Below are 18,309 nucleotides of genomic sequence, written 5' to 3' on the forward strand. Positions count from 1 at the left end.
TCACCATTGAAAAACAGTGGACATATTTGAGGGAAAACTTTAATAGATAACAGAGAGTAGCAGCGTTCTTTTAACCCAAAATACAGGTGGAATTGACTTTTGCGATAGCAAATAAAAAAGCAACGCGTTAAGAACGGTGCCAAAAAGTAACAAGATAAAAGGAAATACGAAAACAAAAAAGCTCAATCCTGAGTTTAGCTGTGCTAAGCATAAAAAAAAACAAAAAGTCCCTACATATAGCGCGCGAGCCATGCGAGCGCGGGAAGTTTGAATTGAATCCAGAAAACCCCCATTTCATTTGCCGTGGGATGAGGGAGAGGGTGGGACGGGAGAGAGGAGAGAGAGCGTTACGTGGCAGGACGGCAGACGACCACCGTCTTTCGACTACATCCTGAACGAAGTGAGCGGCTACGCGCCCAATTTTTATCACAAAAGTGTTTTATTCCCAGATACACCAAAATTTCGCTGACGACATCTCCGTCACGGAGGTGACTCCTGTACAACGAAGCAAGCGGCCTGTAAAGGGTGCACACCTGCACATGGCGTCTTCTTGCGGGGAAGCAACCTTTAGTACTAAAGAGTACGTTATACTTAGGGTTGTTCGTTTGCGTGTTTTATATTTTAACACGAAAGTGTTTTATACCGCGATACCCCAATGTTTCCCTGACGTCATATCCGTCACGGAAGTGTCACAGTACACCTTTGCCGAAACGACCCGCCAGCACGACGTCGCTCGCCAAGCACACCCACAAGACAGCCGCCGACCCGCAAATCATGCTCAGCTGCAGATTTCGCTGCAAATTTCACTTTCGTGTTTTACCGATTCCTATGACAGAGGAATCAACGACAGTTTTTTTATCACCGTTGCAGCCCCGCCGCACTGTCTTCCGGTAATCACACACTGACCCGTTGAACTCGACAAAAATAGAACGAACAATCATGTGCTCTCTCGAGTGTTACCTCACAGCCGCTCCATGAAAGTACACTGTTCCCGTAGACAAGGCACGAATACTTAAAGGAGTACTGACACGAAATTTCAAAGCTGAGATAACTATGTAAAACGCTTCCTTTTTATCAGGAGATATCTCCCAGCAAGTTTCCACAGCAACCGTTCAGCGAAACATATTTAAAATCCATTTTAATCTTCGCCCGCACGAGAAAGCCCAGAGCGGGCCGACGTGACATCATCTGCTACGTGCCCCAAACTGCCGACGTCGGGGCTCCCGTGACGAAGCCGACGCGCTGGCTGTGATTGGCGCGCGCTGCTCGGGCGTGTGTACACGTCATGGTTTTGGGACTGACGTCATGCTGCCCGGTCCTGTGGGGACAGCGAAGACCTCGGCCGGTCTGGGCGCGCGCGTGCGCTCGCTCGCGCGCGCTTCCAGAGAGGCAGCGATACGGCAAGAATGGTGACGCCATGTGATACATGCTGTCATGGCGGCCGCTCGGTGTTTTTTTGTCGAAACCGAAACTGGCACGAATAAACGACGCCGTAAATGAATGTTTACGCTGCGCTCGATCGTCTAATCTGTCATTCTATGATTAGTGGGCTGGTAGGCACGCATAGCAGCGAAAAAAACGTAACATAAAAATTTCGTGTCAGTACTCCTTTAATACACGTCACTGGAAAAGGCGAAGCTGTTCGTTGCTTTTGTGCTCCGACCGATTTAGTTGACACGAGAGGATAAACCGGGTGTTTAAGTCCGCTCCCCTCAACGGCCATCCCTCCCTCATCAATTCTTGCTCATACAACCTTTTTTTTTTTCCAAGCGGTGACTTTGTTGAGCCATAATTATGCCCCGGATCCAAAAAATTCAAAAAACACGCCTTAACACTGTCACCGCCACTTAATTCCGAATTCCATCGCTCGCTATCACTCAGTGTCACAAAGGCCACTCAATCTCGCTTACTCTCACTTAGTACGGTATTTGCGGTGCAAGACTTTGACACGTTCAAAATCACCCGCCACTACACCGCCCCCCCCCCCTTTTTTTTCTTTTAGCTTTTATAATCCCTTACTGATCCGTTCGGGGAAAGCTCGATCTCGCCCATGGCTTCGAAAGCATTTCAGCCGAGTTTTTTCGACGGACACAAAGTTTAAATAAAGCTTCCGCGATGTTTTCCCGCCAAAATCCCTCGGAATGACGTGACCCACTAACTCAATCCGCAGCCACAACCCCACACTGCCTAGTCTGGGGATCGTTGCGACAAACAACAGCAACAACGACAAGTGCTGGCCCCTTACCGGTTACGCAGAACGAGAAGTCACCGCGTTGATCGATGACGTACCCCGTTCCCGTTTATGCTGTTTCCCAACCCCTTGCGAAAGGACAACATGCTGCAACGACCCCCGTTCCCCCTTCTATGCGGGATTCGGCGCGTCCGGCCGAGTTTGCACGAATCCCGATGCCCTGCGAGATTGCAAATTACACAACGTGGACACGAATCAGCCACTTTGATGGATTGCGCTCCCTTGCCGAAGGTCCCGGGTTACGTGCCGCGAGATTCGGCTGTGGCCGCCAAAACGAACGACGTGGCATTTTCGCGCACGCGAAAAAAAAATCCAGCCGAGGGCCCCTTCTCCCAACTTATCCGCGCGGCTTGGGATTGCAAGCTTGGTAACGATTTGGTTGTTCGGGCCCCGAACCCGAAACGGCGTTCGCCCGCTAGGACGCGCTGTGTGCCGTGGCTGTTACTGCAATTACGCCCACGAACGGCCGTACGCTCTAATCAATGCACCGTTCTGGGTGAAAAGGGGAAATGCCGCCTTGTTGTCAGTTGTGACGTCATCACTAGTGGGAAACCTGAGACTCCGTTCCCTTGTGGTTACAAGCCCGGCATTTCCTGTGCGAGCTAAGCGCCATCTACATCTTCGCTTGGAAGACTCCATGCTCTTTTATGCGACTGCTAAAAGAGCCTCGCAGGCGCGTCCTAAGGCTTCTTCTTCCTTTGTTCAGTAACTGGAGCAATTCCCCGCGCTCATAACCAGAAACAGTCACGTAGGCCGAGTGGGTAATCTGGTCCGCAACGTAACAGTCGTGGCAATGTGTTGCTGTACGAGATTCTCTGAACCTGGCTTACGCTGTTGGTGCGCTGATGTATGTGTGTGAGGGGGATAAGGACTGCGCGTAAAGAGCGACATAAAAACGGTGAGTGGTTCTGTCTCCGAGTGGCGTGAAACAGGACCCATTAGCCGGGACATTATCGGGCACAGGGCAGCCAGCAATAACACGCACGTCGAAGGACGTATAACAATATTTCATAACGGACGAAACTGTTACCAAATGATCTATATTTACATTCTGTAATGCACCCTACTGCTCGCACAGAAAATTACGCCCAATTTTTTTTAAATACACGTGACACATACAAATAAAATACATCCCCGTTGCACTTCATAATAACGCAAGGCACAGGGGCGTTGATGTTTAAGATGGGATTATGTATGTATTTATTGGTCATTGGAAAGGGAAGATCCAGCAGCAAGCGTAAATTGTCTCGCCTGGGGGCGGACAAGGGATTGCTTATGCTGCTTCTGAGAAGTGTTTCCACTGTTAACTTTGTTTATAAGTAGTGAGACCGACTTGAGATTGACTCAGTGAGTAAAAATTGAACCCAATCGATAGTTCCATGTTTTAGGGGTGAAGCCATTTTGGGGCTGGGGCTGTTGGAGTCTCCTGTCGTCGTCGTCGTCGTCGTCGTCGTCGTCGTCGTCGTAATCGTCGTCTCATGCAGTCACGGTACTAAAACACCGGGAAACTCGTTTACGTATCGCGCTAGAACGTAACGCGTACTAAAAAAACACGGGGACACTCGTTTATGTCTCGCGCAGGAGAACTTAGTTCTTCAAAGACAAGATACTTTTACAGCAAAGCTATTAACCTCTACCTCCAAACGGTTTTATCTCCGTTGGATAAAATGCCAAGGCGCCAAGAATAGACCTATACACTGAAGAAAAATTGAGAGTCGAGCTAGTTGGTGAACATGGCCCGCCGCGTTGGCTCAGTGGATAAGGCTTTGCGCTGCTGAGCACAAGGTCGCGGGTTCGATTCCCGGCAGCGGTGGCCGATTTACTGGTGGAGGCGAAAAGCAAACACGCCCGTGTGTACGAGATTTCGGCGCACGTTAAAGATCCCCAGGTGGTGAAAATTAATTTTGAACGCTCCACTACGGCGCGCCTCATCGCCTGCGTTGCGTCGCGGGTTAAACCCCACAGTCAATCAATACTTGGTGAACATACATACACTGTTGAAAATTAAGCGCGAACTATAAAACACGAACATGAAAGAAGAACGACACCGGCGCTTTTTAACAACTGAAAGGTTTACTTTCACAGAAAACAGACATATATACACCCTCAGGGCCACCAAAACAAACATGTGTCACCGCTTCACATGCGCATATGTCCGCAAGACAAGACACCACAAGACAAGACAAGACAAGACAACGGAAAGAGGGTAGATACGGGGGTGAGCGCAGTTTCTTGTCGTGGCCACATATGCGCGTGTGCAGCGGTGGCACGTGTTTGTTTTGGTGGCCATGAGGGTGTATATATGTGTTTTCTGTGAAAATAAACCTTTCAATTGTTAGTAAGCGCCGGTGTCGTCCTTCTTTCATGTCTGTGTTTTATAGTTCACGCTTAATTTAGTTCATGCTTAATTTTCAACAATGTGTCTTATACACTGCATGTTCCACCCCTCGCCAGGTTTCCCGGTAATAGAGATGGCCCGGGATCTTTTATAGTTAGCTTTCCCCATACAACGTTTGTGCATTTCAGTGAAGATTACACACTACTTATGAAGAAAAAAAATAGTGCCATTCCACTCTGTGAATGTGGATGACCAGCGAAGCTACTTGTGAGTTACTGGTTTGCCACAAACTCCCGGTCGAACCGCACCGTCGCGCCGGGGGAGCCTTCACAGGCATGTCAGTAGTCTTCACTGCGCAACAGACAATAAGGAAAGCCAGCTTCCAAAAAACCAAGCTAACACCGATCTTTCTAAAGTTGGCTTCACTTCTAAAACCATATGCCTTGCAGGTAAGACATGTTTCAGTGACAATGCCGGCCATCTTATATCAAAATATGGAGCGATAGAGGTGAAGAGGTCGACGGGAGAGGGTGTGCCGACGCAAGGAGGAGAGGAGCGGTTTTTATAGTTCTCGCACGCAAAATAACGCTCGAGTTTACAGACTCATATAGATTGTATAGGACCTATAGGTCTATATGAGCTTGTAAGCATATGCAATATAATCTAATGAATTACGTTCGAAGTTACTCGTCCGCCAAGCTTATATGCATATATACATCATACTTATGACCATCATACTTGTGATGGCAAGGTATGGTTTTGTTGTTGTTGTTGTCGCATTTCTTGCAACCTTATTGTTCTCCACGGTTTCAGCAAGGGGTAGTTTCTTTTTAAACGTTGAGACTCGTCAATTTTAGGCAACAGCAGTTTTTAGTCACACCCGAGAACCTATGAAAAAGGGCGTGCATCTTTTTAGGGCAAGTTTCATGCAACAGCCCCAGTCCCGGCTTTTAGAGCGGAGCTGTATATCTCTAGGGTTCCGTACAAACTTTATGGTCCATCAACGAAAATACTCCCGACCTATTTTTGAGCGAGGAGGCCCTATGAAACACCCATGGCTCATTCAACTCTTCTTGAATACAGAGAGTTCTGTGGGGTCCGTATCATCTTTCAAACGGCTTATGATTGGGATCGGGACTCTGCAGTTATAGCACACACCAGGATGCTAATTATCCTCACGGAGAGAGCTCGACAATTGAGCTCGAGCACGGCACATGCCCCAAATGCGCCGAGAAGGCATTTTTGTTTGATGCAACAACGTAAAATTATCTACACCCTTAAGGGTGTGAATCACTGCCTTTAACTAACACCCTTCAACTCTGCCAGAAAGAACAAAGGAAAACACCCCAATGGTTGTGCTGTCGTATACAACACCCTTACACTCCAGCAAAAACATGCACCCTTTGAAAGGGTGTTTCTTGTTAATTACACTCTTTTTAAAGGTGTTTATTTTGTTTTTTGGTAGAGTGTAAACAGTGTTAGTTATCGAAAAAAAGGTGTAATTTAATTTTCAGTGCACTTAACCCACAGAATGAAATGGTCAGAGTTCTATGGCTACGGGCATGTTTGCTCTGCCTGCACAACAATGCCAAGCGGCAAAGCCTATTTTATCGCGAATGCTGAACGGAATACGGCTGTCTTTGTATATTTTTTTCGGGAACGAGCCCACTCGTCACAAGCCCACTCGTCACCGGAAAACTCGTCGTAGGCCAACTCGTCACACCGGCCTTTTCGTACAGTGCCATCTCGAGATAGGAACTTTCGTGCGAGGTGCCTTTTCCTCGCACGGATTTCGTGACACCGGGAGCGGCCTAAGTGCCCTGACCGGAAATTGGCGTTGAAAGTCGGTCTGGGGATGGTTTCTACAATGGTAAATTCGTTCCGGCTGTTTAGGAGGGTGTGTGGTGGTCTGTGCCACCAGCAGGTGTGCATAAAGAGGTGTTTTTTTTTTCTTTGGGGTGAAGAGGGGGAGTAGGGGCGAGGTCAGTGCTACCTGCACTTCTTCAAAAGCTGATCGTCAGAAGTGTTGAGGTGGTGTACTTCCGTATTTCTGTGCGTATAACCTGCCCTTGCACAAAATCCGCACCCACACTTTCAGTCAGCGAATAAAAAAAATAAAAAATGGCGAAGCTTGCACTAACTCCCGCAAGGCTTGGACCATAGCTAAGCTGGCGGATTTCTTTCTATGTAAGCACTGAAGGAAACACCACCACGCATTCCATTAGGTTTGAAATTGTTTTTTTTTGTTGGATTTATTGATTGTGGGGGATTAACGCCCCAGCGCTACACAGGCGATGAGGCGCGCCGTAGTGGAGGGCTCCGAATTAATTTTTACCACCTGGAGATCTTTTATGTCAGTGAGCCGAATAGGCTAGAATGCCTATCAGTGGGTTCAAACAAAGTTAAAAAACGTGGCGCAAACTAGACGGGACAAGAGAGACAAGAAACACAGATACAGGCGCCTCTCTTGTCCCGTCTAGTTTGCGCCACGTTTTTTAACTTTGTTTGAACTATGTACCAACTAGCTCAGCAACAAGTTTTGTTAAGCCCTATCAGTGGGATAGCAGCCGCTTAATAGATGCTATTGCGGCTGCAGGGGCCTCACGGCACAATGCGCGAAGCTGCACCGAAGAAAAAACCTCGCATATCCGCACCTCTACTTGGGTCTAGGAGAACTCGTCAAAAGTGAACTCGTCGCAGCCAACTCGTCATAGGTGAACTCGTCACATAGGGCAAGTCGTCATAGGCCATCTCGAACTAGGGAAACTCGTAACCTAGGGCAACTGGACACTCGGCCAACTCGTCACAATTTACGTTTTTCGTCTATCATGTTCAAATGAAAGAGTACAGAAGCTTGTATAATTCTCATCTTAGTCGTAAACATTCTTACGCTCCTTCAAATCACCACCCTTAATGTTTCCTTTATCGCCTTCCAGGAACGCGCTAGCCAGACAGCGTATCTTTTTTTTCTTTGTGCAGCTAATGACGTGAGTCTTTTATATTAGATTTAGTTTGCCCGTTCTGTTTTTTCTAATACGTTTTTTTTTATTTTGGTAATTAAGTGACGGCGCTGTATTCGGATTTGCGATTTCGTTCTGTGTTCTCGCTTTTTAGTATTTTGATCTTTTGTTTTCATGCCTGCTGACAAACGATGATTTTCAAGCTGGGTAACTTCCATTTTGTTAATCTTCATATCACCTGAAAGTCAAGGCTGGACTTAAAAGTTGACCCCCCCCACACACACACACACACTCACACAAAAACGTGTGACGAATATTTTTTAGAAGGAGAAGAAAAGCAAAAAAATAAACCGGAAGTTGTGCCGAAACAAAAAAGCCAATTTCAACCAGCACCTTCAAACAAATAAGAGGCCAACATTTTTCCCTATTTATAGATATATACACAAGCAGGCAAAAACCTTCAAAAAATAACGCAAAAAGAAAGAAAAGAAACGAAAAGAAAACACGAAGAAAGAAAAAGTTGACCCCCCCCCCCCCCTCCACAGAAAAAGCGTGACGAATATTTTTTGGAAGGAGAAGAAAAAAAATAAACCCAAAAAGAAACCCCTTACCAGGTAAAAAAATGTGAATTTCTATTTGCAACAAGACGGGAAATAAAAAGGGGATAGAGGAGCATGTGTTAAAATAGAAAAACCATTTCAACCAAACCACCGCCTGCAAACTAACAAAAGCAGGGGACCCCCCGAACTCTGAAGAGGTCAACCTGGGAGTAATTATAAGATTAGAAACCACTAACTTCCTCTCCCCATTTCCTCGACGTCGGCCAAAAATGGAACCGTGAGACGACTTTTCCTAGCACGAGAAAGTCAGTGCGACCACTTTTCCTAGTACGGGATCACCTAGAACGAGATGCCCTATTTGACCAGTTTCCCTATGACCAGTTTTCCTAGGACGAGTTGGCTGCGACGAGTGGGCCGGTTCCCCCTCTACTTTACCCCTGCAATGTTTTCATTTTTTGTTGCGGGATATACGAGGCGAAAGTACGGTATCGACGATGGTACTTTAGTTACCATCGGACAGGGTGGTTGACAGGTGTGTGTGACCACGTGATTGAACACGCAGATGAAGCGCCGTTCGGGGGAAGGGCGGGAAGCGCGCTTGTACATGTTTTCAACGCTGCACTGACACATCCATGGAAATGTGGGTAATTAAAATAGTTCCACGGAATCGCCTTATTACTGGCTGGAAAGGGCGAGGAAGATGGGGCATGGTCAAATCACGGGACCGCTAACAAAGAAGCACCAGGCTATAAAAGCTCCCGTTCCAGGACGAATATATTATCCTTCAGTTCGTATGTCATCTTTAGTGGCCGGATAAGTATGGAGTAGGGTGCCTCGATGCGCGCCCGCTCCGCTGAGGGTGAGGACAACCGCGTCGTCTGCTAGCGCGACCGCCATTTTCTTGCATCCGCTATGCGCGGGGCGCGCGTTTGCTGCGTGACGCGCCTGGATAGTGCTGGTCTCGCTAACAGTGTGGGCTTGATTTGGCTTTACTTTTGATATACATTCTTTTTCTAGCGTAGATGAACAGAAGAGTAAGGTTTTTGTGAAGGATTCTCTATTTTGAGGTGATAAGCGAAGGTATGGTGAATGCCTTTCTTTTTTTACGATAGGTGACACGGCGGAAAACTTCACGCCGTCGTGTCATACCGGCGCCGTGAACTTGCTGTCGTTGCGTTTATATATAAACATAGCAGAAAGTAGGCGGAGTACACGAAGGAAGGGAACTGCTGCATATTCAAGTGCGAATGTCCGGCACGCTTACAGCCACTGAAACTATTATTCGGTACTTACATATATACGATTGCCTGGCGGCAAAGTGTGTCATGCATGCATTGTGCAATCTGAACGTGATTGATTGATTGGTGAGGTTTAAAGCGCATACGCTACATAGGTGATGAGGCGCCGTAGTGGAGGGCTACGGATTAATTTTGACCACCTAGGAATCTTTAACATGCGCCGAACTCTCGAACAAACGGGCGTTTTGTATTTTCGTCTCCATCAGAAAAGCGGCCGCCGCGGTCGTGAATCGAACCAGCGTCCTTGGGCTGCAATCTAAACATAAAGGCTTACACGGATGTAGGAAAATCATTTAATACCGTGAAGAAAAAATACACTATGCACAAAGTGATGAACGACATCCTCCACTGATGATACATAATACATTATGTACAAAATGATACAAACACACTTCACTGCAGTTATAGTACAGGTAATGCTGATTACGCTCGAATGTTTTCGAACTTGCTCTTTGAGGTTTTGAATTGCGTTCTCAGCATGTGTGTGATGTTCTTGAAGTGCGGTGTATCTTCTTTCCAGGTCTGCCAACTGCTTTTTCAACTCAGCTCAATCCCTTTGTTGTGTCTCACTAGCTGTGAGAGTTTTATTTGTCGAGTTTGGAATTTCGACATTCAAAGCTTCGACACCTGGGCTGTTGAGTTAGAGGTTTTCCGATGACGTCTCTTGTGATACCGTCTCTTGTGATACCGATGGCGTCTCTCGTGAGTTGACTCGGGGAGGATTTCCGCTGTCTGATGATGCGTGAAGTTTTTCAGCGGGGTTGTCTACCTCTTCATTGTTGGATGTGGGCTCAGGCTGCGTTCTGTCTCCGGGTGGCTTTCGCTGCTTTGGACCGATTTTTAAAGCAATGTACGCACTTATACGAAAACACGCAGTGAGTGAAATGGTAAATGCCGACCTCTGATTGGGAAAGGCGTTAGCACAGCATTTGGCTTCAGCTCCTTCCATCCATCTGCACGGATTTGTTCAAAACAGGATCCTTCAAAGTGAGCCTGCACGCTAAATTGTCAATATAGGTGCCTTTTGCTCCCGAGAAATAAGAATAAATGACGTGACATCAAGCCAATCAAACAAACCGGCATCCACGCGTATCGGCGTACCTCCATGCGCTACTTTTATGGCATGATAAGCGACAATAAATGTCTGAAATATTATAATTTTCACGCGCAACAAGATTTAAAACAGACCTTAAGTTGAGACAACACGGAGAAACAAGACCATAACGCCTCGGATGCAGTTTTACGTTTTGGGATATATCATTCACACTGCCAAAAAATGGGCTTTTGGGGAAGCAAGCGTGATGCGCCGGGGTGACGCTTCGGGACTGAGAAAGGTCGCACACCTTCTTACAACGAGCGCCTTATTTCGTGATACAAAGTGAAATGACTAAAGATGCAAAGCGCCACACGTTTTATATCGGCCCCCCGCTTTAAGAGGCCACGTCCGTTTGCATCGATCGAAATATAAAAAGGCCGCAAAAGCATGATGAAACTCCAACATAAACACGTAAAACCGTGCGTCTGGTATCGAGAAACAGCAACACAGACAAGCTTACAATAGCCCCAAATAAATTTTGCAGTGCTTGGAAGCCGGGTACTTGCACTTCATATGCAGGAGTGCTTCGTCGGCTGCCACTTGTCCCGCTTGATCTTCACCGTCCACAGAAGCCGCCTTTTTGGGTCTCTAGGAAACGAAACATGCTCCAGAGATTTTTAGCGCTGCTAGAACACAAGAGAACGCAGCACCCAGGCATTCTGCAAAGAGATTTTGTGAAGAGCGCCGCTTTTCGCGCGCCTAGCGCGGGAGCCGGCGGGGGCCGGATGCAAGAAAATGGCGGCGGCGCCTCCCGAGAACCGGTCTTGGCGGCGGCGACCCCTTCAAAGAGTGGCGCCACCCTCCGCAGAGCGGGCGCGCATCGAGGCACCCTAGTATGGAGGTAGCGAAAACTCAGCGAGGCGCCCCTATGTTATTGTATGAGGGATACTCCTATACTATCAGTAGGCAGAACAGTTCGGGCACTTACTGGGTATGTAGGGAGCGAAAACTCTGCAAGGCAAAGATCACAACAGACGACTCCATAAGATCAGTAGTGGCGATCAGTGGATGTCACACTCATGCAGCGGACCCGACCGACATCAACCTCCTGAAAGTGCGGCAGGGCATGAAGAGAAAAGCTGGTAAGATTCCATCTGTTTTTCGATTGATAGGCATGTTTAAAAAATTCTCTTCCTTTTTTTGTGCTTTACTGACTGATTGTTTTATTGGCGTAACATACCTGCATATGCCTTTTACACTACCAGAGAATGGGAGCGAGCCACCGCATCGCATTTTGCTTGAGACCGCTGCATCGGTAAGCGAGCATACGGCTTCCCAGATGCCTTCGCCCAGCACACTCAAAAGAACCATTCGTAAGCAGAGGCAGAAGCACCAGAACCCTTACGTTCTGCCGAAAGCCCGAGAGGATATCATTATTCCAGAGGAGTTCAAGGTATACTCGCTTAACTAAGAGTTGCTATTTCCAACAGCTGCTGGATGTGACATCTATAATGTTCTTCTTGTATTTTGCAGGTAGCTGGGAGCGACGATTCACCTTTCTTGGCGTACGACAGTGGTTCTGGGGACCACGACCGCATTCTGGTCTTCGGCACCGCAAAAAATTTTGAACGTCTCTCCGCTGCAAAGTGCTGGTTTATGGACGGAACTTTCAAAGTGACGCCGTCACTGTTCTATCAGATTTACACAGTACATGGCCTGTATCATGGTGCAGTGATCCCCTTTATGTATGCGTTGCTGCCAAACAAGAAGGAGGAAACGTACCAGCGGTAAGTTTTACTGTAGCCTAATTTGAGCGGTCCGCTTCACTGCATGTATATACTTATGACGCTATTATTACTTTTAATTTCTTTTCAGGCTCTTCTCTGTTCTGGCTGGTATGGTTTCTAACGTGGCATGTGAGGTCATGTACAGCGACTTCGAGGCGGCAGCCATTACAGCCTGTGCACGGCATTTTCCCCAGACTCGGATGCAGGTATGTTTTTTCCATCTTTGCCAGTCCGTTTACCGGAAGCTGTGCAAGTTTGGCATGCAAGCACGCTACAGCAATGACGAAGAATTCGCCGTTCTGGTAATTTTATTCAGCGCAACCGTCATGGCTGCTAGCGCTCCATCCAAAAAGGCGGTATATTTTAAATCTAGATTGTTATGAAGTTGAAATAACGCTACTGCCGTGTTTTCTATACGCACATTTGTCTTGGGAAATTGGGAATTATATATTATCGCGGCTAAACCGCAACTTTGAGTTAAATTCCCATTGTTTCATTTTTTAGATGCGCATGCTACCGGCATTGGCATTCCTGCCGGTGTCAGAGGTTCCGGACGCGTTCGACGACCTTCTTGTAGGCTGGCCAAGCTGCGCCTCAGATTTGGCCATGTACTTTGAAGACACCTACATCGGTCGGCGGCGGCGCAACGGAATACAAAGTGCCCTGTTCCCGCCCCACCTGTGGTCCGTGCATGAAGCCGTGCAGCAAGATTTGCCACGAACGAACAACTCTGTGGAGGCCTGGCATCGCGGCTTTCAGGTCTGTTATATGTACTATGCGTGCAATGTATTCTGGTTATTATTTAGGTGCGCTCATAAGATAAATTGAATAATTTTAATTGCTACTTTTTCGTTTCAGTCAAACGTCGAGTGTTGTTTTCCAAACCTATGGGCTTTCTTGAAGTGCCTGAAAGATGAGCAAGGTCTGCAGGAACTGAAGATGGCCCAGTTAGACGTGGGACAGCACCCCCCACGGCTCGCACGCAAATACCAGGATGTAAACGATCGCATCGCAAGAATCCTGGCTGATCACGACAGCGGAGCCCCAGTCAACACGCTTCGGAATATTGCCCGGAACATCCGCTTCTGAACTGATGCAGTGAACGACGTCGGAACCCAGCCCTGAAGACGCCTACACAACGAGACTGCGAGACAACAGTGTAAATAACACAACAGTACAAAGCGAGTGCAATAAACATTTTTTTTTCATGCACAACCTGTTCCCTGCGTCATTTATAACAATTTATTTACTTTTTTCGCGCGCCATTATAATACAAATTCGCATGCAATTATCGTTTCAATTTATTAGCTCGGTATTACGGCATATTCACCTAACTGCCTACGTCAACAACTTTGAAGGAACACTCACTCGCCTACATCATTTTTAAATGGGCGACGTATAGCAGGCGGAAACATCGCTTCAACGTTCCAAAGCAAGCTCGTGATGCGAGTTTTCCGTGTGACGAATTTTCCGATGATACGAGAATTCCTCGTACGAAATGCCCTGTGACGAGTTGGCATTCCTGACCAGTTTACCTGTGACGAGTTGGCCTATGACGAGTGGACTTGTGACGAGTGGGCCTAGACCCATTTTTTTCTACTGCTGCTTTTGTTGTCCTTGTTTCTATTTTTCTAAATCGGCTCATATTTGAATTTCCGCACAAATGTGATCTATATAGCTTCGCATCACAATGCAACTGACTAGCGAACTAACTCAACAGTGATCTCGGAAAATACAGATAATGCCACTGCACAATTAGATAAAACGTTAGAATATAGCAGACGATCCCAATTTTCGATTTAGAGCATCGAACGAAAAAAAATGGTATCCCAGCCATAAAACAAGAAGTGTGGCGGATCCGGATTAGTTAGGATTATCTCAGATTTCCACGCCTGTTCACGACGTTTCCGGCACATTTTTTTTTTCGCCTTCGCAAACGCCCGCCCACATGCGCGCAACCGGTCCGACTGATTAAAGGATTAACAGCTAACGATCTCTTTGCGCTTAATTTACTTTACAAGCATCCAACGCAACCACCTGAATACACACATACACGAACAAACAAAAGGTCACTGTTGTAGAGCGCTCCATCAGCACATTCGCCACAGCGGGAGAAACGGATTCGAAGTACTAATTAATTTTGCGGGATTACGCATAAGCCTGCGGCTTTCTGCGTTCGTTTGATGACACAATTGGGTTTACTTCAAGACGTTTCCCGGCCACTCAGCAGCTACCTAACGAAGCCGTCAGGTAATTAAAAATTACAGGGGATGCTTAGAACTTTCTAAGGACATGGAGGCGAAAGCCCAGTTGTACCTCTTGTTGATGCGCTGTTGCACTTTGTATGGAACTTTGCGACCGGGTTCGGCACCACTTGACCAGCGTCCTCCGAAGACCGTCATTAGCCTCCTGTTGGCCCCACGGTACGATCACCTCTCAAAGCGGATTTTATAGCACGTGCGGTTGCCGCCGACGCTCCTCCCGCGCTGTTGTTGCCCTTTCCGGGCGCGCGCTCCGATTTTCTGTGTGATTCGGTGTACCTTACAACAATTTCCTGTACAACGCGCGTTTATCTGCACTGTAAAATGGTTTACACCCTTTAGGGTGTCCATCGCCAAGGGTGTTAGTTATGAACAGTGTAAGGGTGCTTACACCCTTAAGGGTGTAAATTGCTGTATAACTTACACCCTTACACTTTTGAAAAACGAAAAAAATATCCTTTCTACACCGTTTTAAAGGGTGTTTTTCTTTGTTTTTTGATAGGATGTAAGGGTGTCAGTTATAGGCAAAACAAAATCCCGGGCCATCTCCACTAACGTGAAACATAGGGAGGAGCGGAGCATGCAGAGTATAGTGTATTCAAAGATTGTCTCTCTCTTGCACACGGCGAGCGCTGATTGGGCGCCGGAGAAGCGCCGGTGGGAGGAGCAATCGCGTGCTTGCTGATGCGGTGGCGCCTTCTCTTGCATTGAACCGGATTTAAGCAATTAAATTAGATACAGACTGGCCGTAACTTGTCTTCGTGTCACACGCCGCAGCAAACTAAGAAGTATGCTAAGAAGTAGCGCGAGGCGTTGGAAAACGACTGTCACAGTGTGTTCTTTTAGTACGAGTTTTTGGCCACGGAGATGAAACGTTCTAGTGCGAAATGTTGGAAAACGAGTGTCCCGGTATTTTAGTACCGTGACTACACGAGAATACGACGATGTGAGACGATGACGACATGAGACGCCGACAACCCGAGCCGACAAAAAGGGTGTACATTTCTTAACAGCGCACGAAACAATATGACTTTAAAACGAGCGTTCACGAGCAGAGGGAATAGAACAGAGGCAGCTGGCGGAATCATCTCCTCTAACCAGCGTTCGCTTCCAGACCCCCAAAACGAAGGCTTTTTCTGCAAAACACTGCTGTTGTTGTGCCAGGCGTTTTTGTGAAAGGTCTCGTTTGTACTCACGCAGAAATTTTCCTGGCGGCGAAATCTTTAGCTGGATTACCAGATTGGGTGAACGAGGTGTACCCGAGCTTTCTGGAATGAACAAGTGAAAAAAAAAAACGAAGAAAACCAAAAACGCAAAAGTATCCCGAACCAAATGGCACACTTTGCGAATGTTCCTAGAACCTGTCTGAAGTGTGGAACTTAGACCCAAAGACTAGGAAGGGGGGAGGGGGAGAGAGAGAGACAAAACTTTTTTTATTGAGCTTTTAGGTGGGGTGGTTCCTTATTTGAGGTAGCCTTCTGCCGTCCCGTCTCAACTGGCCCTCTCGACCAGAAGGAGATAGTCTTGAGGGAGGGAGCTGGACCGCAGTATCTCTAATACACCTTTCTCCTCCTACCTTTCATGCCGGTATACGGACGCCACCCGCGTTCGCACGGCTTTCGAAACAAAGTTTATTCCGCGGTAAATTCACGCACTCAACTGTGGTTCAAATGTATTCAAACTGTAGCATTGCTGCGCGAAAGCAGCCGTAGTAGAGGGCTGCGGACCACTTTAAAGCACGTCGGTGATTTTCAAAGTGCTCTGAAATCAAGTACACACGCGAGGCGATCGTGCTTTGAGCAAAGCTTATAGGGCTAGACCTCAAGGTATTTGTGTGTGTGTGTGTGTGTGTGCGTGTGCGTGTGCGCGTGTGCGTGTGCGTGTGTGTGTGTGTCAGAGAACAAACCTCCCACGCCTCCTTGATTCTTCAAACGGGGGCTGACATGGTCATTGCAGCACGGCCAGCACGGCAGGTCTTGAATGCTCCGCAGAACGGTCTAAACTTCTCGTACTTCCCGCTAAACGAACTGAGCCACCTAAACTAAACTAAACCTAAACTAAACCACCCCAATAAAAATTCCTAAAGATCATAGGGCTCACTATGCAGGATAACAGAGCCAACACTCCTTACATAGCTCCGCTCACCTTCCAGGTCGACCAAACGATCGGCCCCATACGCCGCATTACTCTCCACAACAAAAGGCCAAACGAAGCCGACCGAATACAGCTAATTCAAGCTTTTGTAATTAGCCGCATTATTTACTCTTTGCCATACCTCGCCATGAGAATTATCTAAGATCTGTAGTCCCGATTTCCGCGCTGTTTTATAACTCGGTTATGTACCAACTGACCCACCTTCAATCCGTGTTTATATAAGTTTCTAAAGCTGCTCTCCAGATACCGCAAAGTACTTCCACTGCCAGATTGGAACAGCTTGCCGTCTATAATACCGTGGAAGAGCTAATCGAAGTCAACCTGCTTAACCAGCTCTCCCGCTAGTCGGCAACACCAACCGGCCAACACATATAATGAATAGGCTAGGCATCAAAGCATCAATAAGAAGTGACGCGCGTGTCCCCGTTCCCCACGAAATTCATGGCTTGCTACGTGAGCGCCCACTCCCGCACAATATGCATCCTCTGCCAAATCAGAAGCGAAGAGAACAGCGTGCACGGACATCGGCTAAAATGTACCCCATCAAGACAAATACGGTATATGTATACGCTGGTAGTTATAGACATCACGAAGCACATGCAGTGATGGCCACATATGACCCCATGGCACCCCCATCAATTCCTTCACCATACGTAAGCGCCACGTGGCGTCGGCGGAAAAGGCGGCCATTGCGCTGGCTATATCATAATGGGCTAACCCGGCAATTATAATTTCTGATTTGAAAACGGCCATCAAAAACTTTGCCAAGGGGTCTGATTGGTTTATTGAAAACACGTTTATTCCATTTTGTTGCTTTTGGGCGCTGCTATGGATAATCGTAGGTTTGGTAGGGGAATTGGTAGGGAAAGGGAAAGTGGGCAAGGATAATTAAGCCGCCATTTACTGCGTCAGCGGCCCTGATGAAACACTGTGGTCGCCTGGAGTCGCAGCCGTCGTAGTGTCCTGAGCGTCGCCGCAAAGCCGGTCACCCACGACTGGTGCTGCGGGGTCCAAGAGAAAAGCAGCAGGGCGCGCCACAAGCTAGTAGCGTACAAAGCAGGACAGGACCAGGACTGGAGAGGCGTGGGCCACGGTCCAAGTCCTCGGTACCGCGTCCTCACCAACGTGCGACTTGGACCGTGCCAAGGACACTATTTCTCCCCTGGCACTCAAAATTCTCCTTCATAATCCTCCAACCTGCCAGGTGGAGCTTATCTGGACTCCTTCCCACACAGGGTTGGGAAAACGAAGCGGTCAACCAAGCAGCTCGAGAGCTTACCATCCGAGCAAGACCTAGCCTTGTGCCCCCCATGAAGCCCCGTCGGCTCGCGACAGCCTATTGAGCTTCCGCGACGTAACTGCGCGTTTACTGCCTTACCTGCCGTCGATACCCGCCCGCTCACCCGGAACTGACTAACGCCGGGGAGCGACTGTGCGCCTCATGCAGACTAATGCACTGCCATTTCGCGCCAGGCTGCATTTAATTTGTCCTACAACGTACCCCTCACCCAGTTGCCCAGCGTGTGGCCCATGAGAGAGAGAGAGAGAGAGAGAGAGAGAGAGAGAGAGAGAGAGAGAGAGAGAGAGAGAGAGAGAGAACGATCTTTAATGGCATGTGTTTGCTGCACATGACACCATCACTCATCTTATGTGGAATTGCCCCA

The 18,309-nt window shown here is 47.7% G+C and overlaps 1 protein-coding gene across 1 annotated transcript; it reads left to right on the top strand.

The window, feature by feature from the left end:
- Window positions 1–12,652: 12,652 nt before the first annotated feature.
- On the top strand, window positions 12,653–13,570 carry LOC144139272 (uncharacterized). The gene is made up of 2 exons (XM_077671677.1): window positions 12,653–12,989; window positions 13,089–13,570. The coding sequence occupies exons 1-2, from the start codon at window positions 12,735–12,737 to the stop codon at window positions 13,317–13,319; spliced, it is 486 nt and encodes a 161-aa protein (XP_077527803.1). The 5' UTR covers window positions 12,653–12,734; the 3' UTR covers window positions 13,320–13,570.
- The last annotated feature ends 4,739 nt before the right edge of the window (window positions 13,571–18,309 follow it).

Source organism: Haemaphysalis longicornis, unplaced genomic scaffold (assembly GCF_048455015.1).
Source record: "Haemaphysalis longicornis isolate Haplotype H1 unplaced genomic scaffold, Haemaphysalis longicornis Haplotype H1 scaffold_5, whole genome shotgun sequence".
In the NCBI taxonomy this organism is placed as follows: Eukaryota; Metazoa; Arthropoda; class Arachnida; order Ixodida; family Ixodidae; genus Haemaphysalis; species Haemaphysalis longicornis.